This window comes from Falco punctatus, assembly GCF_963210335.1.
Source record: "Falco punctatus genome assembly, chromosome: 2".
Classification (NCBI taxonomy): domain Eukaryota; kingdom Metazoa; phylum Chordata; class Aves; order Falconiformes; family Falconidae; genus Falco; species Falco punctatus.
Window position 1 is genome coordinate 5,423,900 of NC_137581.1, and position 13,821 is coordinate 5,437,720.

The 13,821-nt window shown below is 43.1% G+C and overlaps 1 protein-coding gene across 10 annotated transcripts in view; it reads right to left on the minus strand.

The window, feature by feature from the left end:
* TENM4 (teneurin transmembrane protein 4) overlaps window positions 1-13,821 on the minus strand; it is a 762,970-nt gene that overhangs the window by 339,069 nt on the left and 410,080 nt on the right. For all 10 annotated transcript variants that reach the window (XM_080374860.1, XM_080374862.1, XM_080374861.1 and 7 more), the window contains one exon: window positions 9,502-9,771. In XM_080374860.1, the coding sequence (XP_080230986.1) occupies window positions 9,502-9,771 (270 nt within the window). The remainder of the gene's footprint in view (window positions 1-9,501; window positions 9,772-13,821) is intronic.

Genomic DNA, 13,821 nt, shown 5'->3' on the forward strand with positions numbered 1-13,821 from the left:
TGACAAAACAAAACAACCTGCCTTAGATTGTACGATTCAAGTTTTTAGGGGCAGTTCAAAGAAACACAGAAAACTTTGCAGAATTAGGGCAGTGCTGCATTTTCAGTCACTGCCCTGAATTGAATAAAATGGCATTTTTGCTGGAAGTTAATCAAAAGCCTCTGAGAAATAAAGCAATGAGATTTTAATGAACAAATTCTCATGGCAGGAGCTGTGCTTTCCTTTATTTGGAGCTCAGTGCACACCTCTGGGCATGGATAAAACAAAAATAACGTGCTCTTTCCTCTCACTTTGTTCTGCTAATGGGTGGAGAGGCATCTTCATGGAAAAAAGCAAAGCCAGGTACCTCAAGGGGCATTTGAGGAGACCAGACCAGATGTGGACTAACACTTAGTGTGCTGGAACTAGAAGTAGATGCAGTGGTCCAAATGGGAGTTCAGAAAACCAGACGTGAGCATCTGGAAATGCCAGATGGGGGAGAAAGCCTGGTATACCTTCCCCCTGTGCAAGGAATAGTGCTGTACCTCTCTGAAAGGCTGGGATGGGGTATCGATATGTCCTGCCCCTTGCAGCTTGGTGTGACCCCTACACATTCAGGACGAATGGCACACGATGACACACAATGACACACAAATCCCACCCCAAAACCAGGCTGGAAGCAAAGTATTGCTATCAAAAGAGCAATAGGTCTTGTGCTGCTGATTCCTGTACTTCATATATATAAAATATATGCTGTATTATACATATAAAACATATATAATGTATTTTATATATATATATAGCTGTATTCCCCCTAGGGTGTTTCACACTGAACAAAGTTGTTTATGGCACTTGGAAATAGTATTAAAAAATGCACAGATTTACGTCCAGAATACTTGGCAGCTTGACAGCAATATTAATGAATGTAATTACTTTTGTTACCAAAAAAAATTATAAAAATCTCCATGACAAGGCAGTTTAAAGTGGCAAAGGAAAGGATAAAAATTCACGGTGTAATTGAAAATAACAGTAAAATCTTACCTGTTAATGTTGTTTCTACAAGTTTTCTCCCCCAATATCAGGGCTATTCATGAGTTTCTAGACTTTGGGCCTTTTTTTCTTGCTTAATGGCTTCGCCATCATCACAATAACAATAACAATGTGAAACCTACATACTAACCTATATTGAACTGCAGCTCATTACAGCAGAATAATGTTACGAAGGGTTTTAATATCAGCATCCTTTCAGACACAGATTACAGTAATACAGAAAATGCATTCTCTATGGGACATACCATATGGGAATAAAAATAATACTAAAAGGAAATGCAAAGGCTTCTTTTCCTCTAGAGGCAAAGAGAACAGTGATGAGATAGATTAGCCTTAGAAATCAGTGGGAATTCTTTCACCATGGAACAAAATCAAGATACTGATCACCGACGCAGCAAGTGGAGTATTAAACTCGGATTAATCCTGTGTACTTTCACCTCCTAAACTGGGAGCGCGGATGCTGCTGGCTCCCTCTGTGGTCCCTGGGGTGAACTAGGTGCTACCAAAGGGACGATCAGCCCCGGTGTGGGTTAAACCCTGCCTGAGAGACGGTGGCATCCTCACTTGAAAGGCTGCTCTACACCCAGCGGACAGGGCAACAGTGGAGGGAGATTAAGGGTCTGTTGGCCTAAACCCTAAACCCTAAACCCTAAATCTATTTACTGTCCCATCAAGGCAAAAGTTTCTCTGAAGTTGTTGTGAAGAAGTGAGGTGGTGGTTCACCTTTTCACTTTCAAGAAGTGTCTCAGGGCTAATACCAAAAAAGGATGAAAAAGGTAAGAGGACAGAAAATATGAGGAATCCATCATCAAGAATGTCAGTGGCTGGAAAGTTAGATCACAAGTAAGGGAGATGTAACAGCCTTCAAGGGAGCCATTTTTCAGTGGAGAATGCAGCATTTGGGATGGTCATGCAGCTAAAGTCTCCTTTTTAGGACTAATATTCTTCATAGGAATATTGCTGTCTTTATGGTTGGAGAGCCTGAAGGTAAGTTCCTTCCCCTGACCTTCACATTTCAAGTGATCACCAAGTCTCTGAATATCTCTATAAGGCAGCTTCACTACATGGCAATATCCCGGCAATCCCCACGTACTGTTAAATGGGGAATTCCTCGCAAATCTTACCTGGAAAGGAGCGGTGTAAGCATTTTGAGGCGCTGAAACAAGGAAGGGGTTTAGTGAAAATTCCCTCCTGGATCTGCTACTCATTTTTTTAGTTCTTCACAAACTTCCGCAATTGATGATGGATCTATAGTGGTAAGGGTTCTGGCTAATTTTTATTTCAAGCTGAAACATCTAGTTAATATTAAGGTTCCAACTGAAAGGAGGCAAGTGAAAGATGACAGCCAGCAGATGCCTGGTCTTGACCGGGTAATTCTAATTTATTCTTGTCTTCCCCTACTCAAAAGGCATACAGGAAAAGTATAGCTCATAGCACATTCCTCATTTTATTTATTTTGAAGAAACATTTTTTAAAGAAAATCTCCTTTCTGAGTTCTCCAGAGTCTGAGTATCACATTTTTCCTACATGGTTTGCACAAGAAGCATGTCTGAAGCACACAGTCATTTACTGGAAGTACTTTATAATGCACTATTTAATTCAAAGGGGGTAGTGGTGGTGGTGGTGAAATAAGATGGTGTTGCTGCAACCAGGGTAACAATATTAACAATAGAGTGTATGAAGTCTGAAAGGAAATTACTCAGCAAAACATGGTAATAAAAAGAAAAGTCACCATGGATTATCAGATGGGGTATTAACAAACAATTTGTAATGCTAAGACTACACAGTAATTCTGGCACTGCTAATTGCACTGATACAGTGAATTGTGTTTTGGCCCAATGATTTGGGTCAACATGATCTGGGAAACTGGAAGGTCAGTGTAAAGAAGACTGAGTGAAAATCATTCCTCTGCAGAGGGTCAGACCTATTTAGGAGAACCTTGCAAGGTCCCTGGTAGCAAGTACGGACAACGTTAGGAGATGGGCTCTTGACAACCAAAGAGAAAAAGAAAAACACACAGAAATAATTGCTGTTTGCCTAGAGCTCCCTAGCTATTGTAAAACAGCTCTGAAGAGAAAATATTTGGAAAAAGCAGATGAAATTCTGGAGCATGTGGCTGGATCATCAGGACAGCTTCCTGATTTAATAAGAAGCCAAAATGGAATCAAGAAATCTAGTGATGAACAGCATGTTGAGATGTTTAACAGAGAGTACTGGGATTTATACCACTCTGGCATGCTGACTATTTAGCAAAAACAAATAGTTACAACCATACACCTAAGACTTGGTGTAACGTTACTGATGGCAATGGGAGTCTTCAAAGGCTTCAGTGAAGTCTGTATCATGCTACTGAAGAAGTGAAAGCATTAGTTAGATTTTTTAACTACCCAGGAGAAATTAAATTATATAATTTCTTTGGTGTTCCCTGTTTGAAAGACTTGTCTTTAATTATTTCCTGCTGTAATGCACCCCTGTGTTTCTAAATGTCTCCTATAAGCATTCAATTCTATCGAGTCCTAATTTCCTATGCAGTTTCTTAAGCACTCTTTCCAGCAGCAGTAATGGCTTACGCAGTGTGGAAGCAGAAAGTGTGGTGGTTACTGCAAGAAATGCTCTTTAAATCATGTATTATGTCAATTAAAATGGCTAAGAGTTGGGTCTGTGATGGTAGAGCAGGCAGAGATATCATGTCAGCTTTCCAGCTCCTGATTGCTAGCACGCTTCAGTTTTACAAAAGCCTATGAGAATTTTCCAGAAAAGTGATTTATTTGAAGGGAAAGCAGAAGTTGACCATACCATATCCCCTACCTTGATGGTCAGGTTGGTAAGGCTTGGAGAGCAAGTTTGGATATGGGGCTGATTGTTTGCCTGACAGTTTTAAAGCTCATTTAAATGCATCCCAGAACAGTAGTGACTGAAAGAAAAATTATTCCTCTCTGTAGGATGTGGGTCCGGCACAGCAGAAAGAATCGGTGCTCTTAATCTTGTCACCAGTGAGTAAGTGTCTGTATCGCTATAGTCACCATGCCACTTTGGCACTGGCTGGTGATTTCAGAGGTGAAACCAAGGACAAATGAACCCCGAGATTAAACTGCTCTTCCTAAATAGAGGTGACCAGGAGCTGTGTGGGGATGATGGTATCTCCATCCAGTTCATTTTTAACAGAAGATTTGGCTCCAGTAGTGGTATTCTCACTTCCTTTGGGCACACAGAATGCATGCAGAGTTGGTTGCAGGGTGACATGTTTCCTACATATTTTTGAATTGTGAAGATGGAAAGAAGCAGCACAGCACAATTTGACAGCAATGGTCCTGCAGGCTGAATTTTGGCTTCCAGGGTGGTTAGGTCTGGAATTTTAGTTCATGTCTACTAATCTCTCCGTCCACTAGATAAGAAAATGCCACCCTTCTGCTGCAAGAATTTCTTTGCACAATATATCACAATCGAGCATCTCCAACTTGGTTGAACTGTTTGGAGACATCTGACATTACTCATCCCGCCTGTGAGATCCTTCTGGCCACTTGACACTGCCCACATTCTTCCTGAGAGGAGATTATGACAGAGGGGAAACATCAGCTCCACTCTGCACATGTACACAGCATTAATCACTGCTGGCTTGTCCTGCTAATGAAGAAAACTGCTCCCGCCACCCCCCCCTGCTCCTTCCCATGTTTAACCAACTACGTGCCTCGGTGGATATTAACTCTAAATCCAGATTAAAACTAAAGTGAATCCTTAGTCTGCCACAGCTCCTTTGGAATCGCTGAAAGCTAAACTGTACTTGTGGGTTGGTTTGTTTGGTTTTGTTTTTTTTCAGAAAAGGGCTACAACTCCACTTGCACAAAGACAAATTTTAAAAAAGCAGTTGGCCCAGGTCTAAAACAGTCCTGCAGCAGCTCTGCTGGGTAAACCAGTAAACTCATTACCACACTGAAGGCAGAAAAAAAAGCGGTTTGTGTTTTTCTTGTGGGAAGGGATTCTATATGGGAATATCTACATGTCCTGCCCACCTCTCGTGTTCGGATCTATCTGGGACCTACCAGCATGATTCGTAATGGTTTGAGCTGATATCCTTTGCAGACCCGACGGAAATATTCAGCACCTGGTTCATGGGTGCTTACACACACTGTCTGTCTCTACGACTGTAAGGAGTGCCCTAGGCAGTACAAAAGCCTGAGTGAGGTGCTCAAAGCCCAGTCCTGCATGGCCCTGAAGCCAAAGAAAGCATAGGAATGCTACAAGCTATTGAAACTGGAGGAAGAGAGAGGATCAAGAGGCCAGCAGATACTGCCACTCTGACCGAGGCAGCATCCCATCTAGACCATTCTCAGTTTGTCTAGTTTACACTCAAAAACCTTCAGCACCAGAGTTCCTCAGGCTCCTCTGATTGTCTCCTCCACTGCCCTACTGCCTACAAACTCTTTGTGAGAAGAGGAGGATCTAGGTGGCTTTGCTCAGCTAATAGAAGAGTTGGCTAAAGGGAGATCAGCCGCTGTCTTTTAAGCATGGATGATAGGCAGAAGATGGTCAAACTGTTCTTGGCAATGCTTAGTGGCTGGACTACAGGCAACGGACACGAGTTGCGGCAGTGGAAATTCTGACTTGCTCTTAGAGTTGTTCAGAGCAAACGTGGTCAGCACCAGAACCAGGACGCAGAGGTTGTGGCCTCTCCATCCTGGGAGACAAAGTGTAACTGAACAAGGTCCTGAGCAACCCGATCTGACCCCAGAGTTAGCAGGAGACTGGACCAGAGACCTTCAGTGGTGCCTTCCAACATAAACTGTTCTGTGGTACTGTAGTTTTATGATGACTTCTTTACGTTTAGGAGTATTTTGCTTTTGGTATGTGACAGAATTGCCACAAAATAAGTCAAATTCTGGAAGAGTATTACCTTGTTCTCCTTCACTGAGCTCTTCTCTATATGAACAGTTTCTGGCGTGGTATAGACTGTTCAGGGTTACCTAAGGTAACACCAGTGAACTCCAGGCTCGGTTCCAAATGACCACTTCAGGAACTTCTTTTCCTTGAATCAGTCTTGCTGAGAAACAGTGCAAATTACTATAGGAAAGAGGTTCTCCTAACCTTATTGCTAGGCTTCCAGGAACCAAACTCCTCCCTGTGCATGGGTCTGAACTGCTAATAGGAGCTTACTATTTCAGCTTAGCCTTGATGGCCACACTGCGGAACAACCCTTGAGCTGTATGAAGTGCCTGCTACATTAGCAGCACTTGTGATTGCAAACAGTGATTGCACTATTCTCAGAGAAGGGGCAATAACCTGAGCTGTCCCCTCTTGTCCCTTCACTCCGCCAAGTGACCATCCAGGTCAGAGCAAAAAGCACTGCCCAGCGGAGGGGGAGCCTTCGGGGGGGGGGGGGGTGCAGTGTCTGAGCTCAGGGCAATGCCAGTTACAGCTCAAGCTAACTCTTCAGCAAAAACAAACTCTAAACCTAAGTTACAGCTCAAGCTAACTCTTCAGCAAAAACAAACTCTAAACCTAGCAGAAGTATTCAACCTCCTGGAAAGCCTGGGAACAGTTTAGATGGCTTTTCATGCCAGCTGCCTGTGCAAGTGATTTATGGACTGTAATATGCCACAGAACCAGAGCACATCATCGATTTCCTTAAAGACAGAGGTGTGGATTGTGGCTGTGCTTACTGAGCAGTGAGGCTGTTCCTTCATGGCATCACCACTCCTGAAATAAAAGCAGACCTGCTTTTTGGGGGAGCCAGACCTTTCATTTTTGATGGACACAATAAATGTCTCGGTATAACCGTGCTTCAACAGCTTTGGATTTACAAACATCAGAAGTAAATTCTGATTATTTATTTTGGATAAATAATGAACAGCATAAAAATTGTTGATGTTAACTTTCATTGGAAAAGTTGGTTTAATGGGCCCCATAAAATCTTCTCTTGATGGCAGGTTCATAAAGCTCCATATTGACTTCAGCTAGAGGCTATAACTTCTATCAATACTGTCAACAATTAATATTGACTAATAAAGGTATCCTGCAAACCGAATCCTAGCATTATGTTACTTTATGCTGCCATTAGCGAAATCCCACGTCTTCTTGAAAACATTTCTCTCATGAATCTGGGATTTCTCAAAATAGCCTGTGTGATAGCTAGCAGCGGAGGGCCCCGAGTAACACTGCTTGTGTGCAGAGGGAGGAAGCACACAACCACCTCTGTGTCTCCTAGACAAAGCTTCTGAGATGCTCTCAGGCTTCATTTGCTCCAACAGCAGGCTTCAGGCTGTGAGCGGTTTGTGCGCAGAAGTTTCTCACACCTTTATCTGTGCCGAGTAATTACAAAACCAAACTGTCCAAATGTTGTGTACATTTAAGATTTTTCCTTAGTTCTTCTTCTCTTCCTCCCTTGCAACCTTTGTTTGGGTAAGTTGATACCACCATTTCAACTGCAGCCCCTTTATTGAAATGCTATGCATTTTTCTCAGCTCTGGACCAGTTTTTCTGACCTGAACCCGGCTGATGTCTCTGACATCTTCCCAGGGAAGTCTGAGCATCAGATGAAGCTCCTCAACAGCACAGTTTGGATCCTAATATTTTCTCTCAAGCTCCACCACCTCTTTTTTGTCAATATGAACAATGCACACTGGACACCATCACTCTCTAGATGTTATTTATGCTACACAGACTTTGTATTTTTGAGCCTGATATAGCCTCTCTCATTTAAAGCACTCACACTTAAGACTGCAGATGCTTATGGCTCAAAGAAACTCCTTCTACATTTGTACAGCACTTAAAAAACCCTGCAGCTACATTCTCCACCTTTCTGTCTTCCCTTTTCTAATTGCTATGAAATGATGGTTCAACAAATGGTTAGTGTGCCATTAAATTTAAGGGAAGAGGAATTGAAGGTTATCTCAGTCCTGACATGAGTACTGCTGCTACTGTTATTACTCTCAGTAAAGCTTTTCAAGACATGTGCTGTTTGTTCCTAATGTGTTGTCGCTAATATAATTTCGTTTGTAAGTGATCTGTAGGTACAAAGTTGCATTTGCACATGTAGAGATAGCATTATGTAAACCAGTGAAAAAGACTCCAGCAGCTAATGTAATTCTTCTCTCTTAAGGGGGAAGAAAAAAAAGAAGAAAAAAAGACTAAAATTCTGTACTTCGCTTTTCTTAGTAGGTATGGAAAGAAAAATGCATGGGATAGGATCGCAGCTGCTCATATACCACCATGGAAAGCACAAGAGAGGGCTTTGCATACAGAAGACTGGGATGGAAGTTCAAGGTGTTAGCTTTTGGTTGTTTCCTAGCGATTTCTTGGGAGTGTGCAAAACACTAATTGACCCTGATGATCCCTCTGATTTTTCGTCAAAGCACAAGGCTTGGAAGGAAAACAATATAATCTGGCACTGCGTGTCTGCCCGGCCTGACCGGTGCAACCCTGTAAGATACTACACTAAGAAACTTAAAAAAAATATAGTAAAGATAATTTTAAAAGGTTCTTCTGTACATCCTTTAAACAGAAGGCCATTTATCTTTGAACTTTTCCTAATATATCATTATCTCTGAGCAGAAACTTAATAAGCTTCTATTGTAATTTTGTTGGAGTTAAACATAAAATCATGTGGGTGGTGTATGTCTCACCATGTCATGGCTTCCCAAAGAAAAGTTATCATCATTTGTCACTATAATACTATGGCAAAATGCGTAAAGAGAACAAGCAATACAGTCATTTCACATCAGCTTTCTGTGCTGAGCTCAAGTGCCCGATGACTTGTACGCAGCGGCTATATTAAGAAGCAGGCTGTTCCGTAATTGAATTAAAGGTGCAAAGGCATGTAGGGCTGTGTGAACTCCTGGGTCAAGCTGCAATTGAATCAAAATCCTCTCTCCTTCCTACACTGCTTGCAGAACTGCTGACCAAAAGGTTCACAGACCTACAGAATGCATGCAGGAGTCCCCACAGCTGGGGACGCAAAGTTACAGAGATAAAAAATCTGTGACCTTCAGCTTTTATTTCGCACAAAGAAAAAGGCTTCTAAAAATATTTCACCATCGTTTTCCTTCAGAGAGCAGTCAGCCAATTTACATAAATGAAATGGCTCCTGTCAAGGAACCAGCAAGGAAAAGAAGGAAATTATCTGCCCTGAAAATCTGTAGCAAAGATAAGAGCAGAATCGGCCAGGGGAGGGGAGATTTAAATGCTTTTTGTCTGAAAGGTCACTACAAAAAGCAGAGAGAGTATTACAGCCACTTAATGATCTCTGTCGCTGTGATAAATACGTAGGAGCTTCTCCAGCAGTTTATTAACAAACACTCTGTAGGACAGTACAAAAGGCCATGACATGGGGCTATTAGAAGAGTGTTTTCACTGAGTCTGAAAAAAAAAAAAACCCAAAACCCAACACAAAACCTAAGGAGGATTAAGGCAAAGTGGTAAGAAGGGGCATTCCTGGTAAAGCTTGAGGCTGACATCGCATGCGCCGTCGCCACTTACCTGTTTCAGTGTTCTCGTGCTCCGTGTCAGTGAGGGTGAGGTTGGAGTTGGCCCGGCTTGACAAGCAGGAGCTGCGTCCAGACTTGGTGTTGCGTCCCCAGAGCCTCACGGGGTGCTCAGGTGACAGGACCACGTCTGCCTCCGTGTCGGCATCCGAGCCGGCGCTGATGGAGTAGCCACAGTGAGGCAGCCCGATATCAGTCCGGTACAAAGTCCCATGCGTGGGTGTCACGTCTTCAAGACCCAGCTCTCGCAAAGAGAAGTTGGCTCCTGGGAGAAAACACAGCAGCCTGGTTACTCTTTAATAGGGGATGGTTTCATGTAGCAGAAGGCAATGGCAGAGCTGTTCATCCTCTGTCTCCGTGTGGGGCACAGCAGCTCCTGAGCCCTATCATACCAAAGATTCCCCTTTTTTGTGGTCTTGCTTAGTGTGAAGCCAAGTGACCATGCCAAGACCAAAAAGCAGCTGTATTCCTGCTTCTGGAACTTGACGGAAACTCAGGGTGTGTTCAATGAAATCATCAGATATGAAAGCAAAGACAGTGGAATTCTTTAGGAGAGGCAGAATGTAATCTCCTTGGGAGAAAAGTAGAATGAGGCATGAGATGATCAAAACTCCTACCATACACCTGGCAACTCCACTACAATAGGAAATGTGAGTGAGATCTGCTCATTGAAATCCCTGAAATTACATACTGGGGTTCTGAATTGTCTTTGGCGATCCCAATTTCCCCTTGCTGACCACTCACACGTTGACTCGGTTCAGCTATTCATTCTGATACAGTCATGGCAGAGGTTACTTGGCTGCATATAGATGCAACTGTTTGGCTGACTAAAAATACAACCTGAAAACTACTCTTGAGCTTGTGTCTCAAAACTTCAGAATCAGACCAAATCAATGTGAACGAGGCTTCAAGTATTAGCGGGCTTTGCTCAGAAAGTTGCATGAGGCGGCTGGGGAAAGCAATTAGCGACTCCATTTTAATCTGCGTTTATTTATTAATGCATGCTTTTATTTTTCAGCCCAGAATGTCATTAAAAGATTGTGGCCACCTGTGAATGCCTTCAGCTGCACTGTGCACTTATAGGGCACAACTCACCCCTGCTCCTGTAATGCTCCACCTTGATCAGATGGATTAAGGAATGGAGCAGCGTTTGCAGCTCAGGCATGCTTCGACAAGATAAATCTGAATGCACGGGGTCCGGGGAAGTTCAAGCCCAAACGTACCTTTGAACAGCGAAGTTCCTATCTGCTTGATTACTGAAGTCTGTTCATGAGGTCTGACCCTCAAGGTGGTATCCAAAACTGAGTTACGATTCTCTCCCTGCTCAAAACCCCCACCATCATGTGGTTCTTCTCACCTTTCCCTTTGTTGATGTTAAATATCACACGGTGGAGAATGTGTATCCAAGAGAAACAGCCAGGTTTCTACTTCTCCAGAGCCTGGTTTCACACCCCTGGAAACACCCTGGCTTCCCTCTGAGCCCTGCTGCATGGGGAAGGTCTCTTGTACTTATAGCAAACGTGCATTCAACGATCAGCTGGCCCGCAGTAGATGCTGTTTTACTACGTTTTGTCATTCCATTGACTTTGCAACTCGTAGTGCACAGAGAGATGTTTGAATGCAAGGCGAATAATGGGACTGAACAACATTTCCACGTGAAGCTCAGAGGAGGAACTGTTTGACATCAGGAGGAAATACCCATGGTCCAGCTGGTTACAGATCTACAGCAGATAACAAACTATATAAGGTATTCAAGAAGTTTACACCTTTTTAATTGACCGAACAGGATTAAAGCTTTCAGACAGAGCGACTAGATGAGGTTGCTTGGGGCTCACACCTCTGTCAACCCCTAGGGTCTTGCTTGGGAAGCACGGAGCAAGCTTGTGGCAAAGTAATCCATTTAACCTGATTGCAAAGTGGTCTGAGAGAGTGTCCTCTAGCACTCCACAGCCTGAGGAACTTGACCTGAGTTGTAAAACCAAGGAAGCAGCATCTCCCCAGAGACCTTGCTCTACTCTTCCAGTTTTGTCTTTTGTGCAAGGCCAGGATAATTTTTAAACCATCCTCCATGGAGTACTGGAGAATGTCAGCTTTTGGTTTTGCTTGTGCATTTGAGCCCCTGATGGTGAGTTCCACCTTCCCCTGAAATAAGGCACACTCAACATCACCAGACACATCAATGTGCAGCGTGACTGATGCTCTCCAGTAACAGCAGCTCATAAATTATGAAAAATGACTGCTACAATTAACTGAAAATCAAATTTATTTGCAATAAACAGCAGGAGATGCATCGATTTTCATATTCTATGCTCACTGTTGCCTTTTAAGCTGGAAGAACTCAAGTCAATAAAAGGAAGATAATAAATATCTGAGACTTTTTAATTCAGATCTGGTCTATTTTTTCCTGTGCTGACTTGCACGTTTGCTGGCACTCTCACTCTAGCTAAAACCATTTAAATGCTGACTTGTTTATTTACTGAATTTATTTGGTCAATTTGAAATGTTTCCCTCCTCTGCCTTCCAAACCAATGCAGGAGAAAAATTCACTTTGCCTTGTTGATGTCGAGCAGGCTAATAAGGCTTGGTTTCAGCTGGCATGAGGCCAAACAGCACCACAAAGTGAGGTCTGCTTATGGCTTTCCGCCAGTGGAAAATGTGGCACTGGAAGTCTGGGGTTATTGTTTGTTAGCAATTTTCAGGCCAGTTTGGGGACTCTCAGGATAAACTGGGAAAAAAATTACAAATTGAAAAATCTGTGGGTCATATATTAGAAATAGTACTGCTGCCCTGACACAGTTAATCTTAACTTTTTCTCAATTAATCTCAGCCACTTAGACCAGTGGTTTTTACTATTTCTCAGTACCCTAAAAAATTTTCCTAGGGAAGTATGAACTTGTGTGTAGCAAATTTATACTCGCAGTCAATAGACTGGCTTTTCTTATTTATCTTTTGTGGGCTTCTTAGAAGTCCATGGACCTGCATGGCCTCGTAGACCCTCAGGTTGAAAACCACTGACCTGTACTAATTCACATCTATCCTGCATGGTGAATATATTGTATGAAGTGAGCAAACTCAATGACCTAAAAGGTTGCCTTTTCTTTATAACTTCATAGATTCCTTAGAGAGGATCAAGTACTTCAGAGTTGCTAAGAGGGAAACTCCTTTTATGATTGCAAAGTAGTACTTACAACACCTATTGGCCCTTCTGTTAATTATTGCCTGTTGCAGTTATCCTGAAATACAAACACAAAACCCATGTGCACAACAATACTTCTGCGAGTCATTTTGCTTGTGCGTGCCATAAAGCTGAGTCTTGCACCAAACCCACAAGTTTGTGGTGTTTGAAGAATGAAATTAAGCAGCCCCAAAGTTAAAGGAGTGCAGTTATATGCATCCCCTCTGGGGAGTCAGCTTCTCCAAACTGCAGAGGGTGTGCTCAGTGCAGCCTGGGTCAGCTATTCTATGTTCAGTGTCTGGAATGCTGCCTGCTCTATTTGACTCACTTTGCCATTTTAGGCTTTTCTTGATGGACTTCTAAAAATAATTTATGTGAAGCCCTGCCTGGTTTCAGAACTAAGATACTCATGTCTCTACAGAAAAATGAAGATGAGACTACAGCAGGGGCCAGAAATCTACCTCACGTAGGCAACAGCAGCAGTGAAAATGTAATTGCGCTGACTTCAGGCTAGCAATAAAAAGAATACCTGGCATCTCTGTTAGGACTGTGAAGCCTATGCTGACCCATGAACTTCCACATCTTCACAGCTACTGTGACCCAGATCCACTAAATGGACTCCTGTAAGTCCTAAAAGTTGTTCCTTACCACTCCTTTAATACTGGAGCATGTCCCCATCTCAAACCTACTCCCTGCAGGCCATGTACAATGCCAAGGGCGGTTCATCCTATCAGCAGCTCAATTGCCTGCCTTCTTCCAGGCTTCAGGGGTTTTGCTGTAGCCCCAGGTGGACATTGGCGCTCTCCCTTCATTATCTGCTGCCTTGGCATTCTTGTTGACAGAGCAGGCACATGACAATGAAAAAGTCTCCTGAGCAGGCAGGGACTTTCCACACCACGTCAGTACTGTGCAGCATGTGCTCATGGTGGGAAGCAGCAAAGGGCTGCTGGAGTCACGAAAACTAAGACACAGAAAATGTATCTGAGTATACACTAATGAACATAGGCTAGTGGTATCCCACCTAAGGATATTGGTTTGCATGCATCCCACGCCTGTGCAATGCATCAAAGATGTTCCTTGTTGTCCTCTTTCCTCATATCTTGCTTTAGGGCTCAGGGTCCTTCAGAGGTTGCCTCCCCC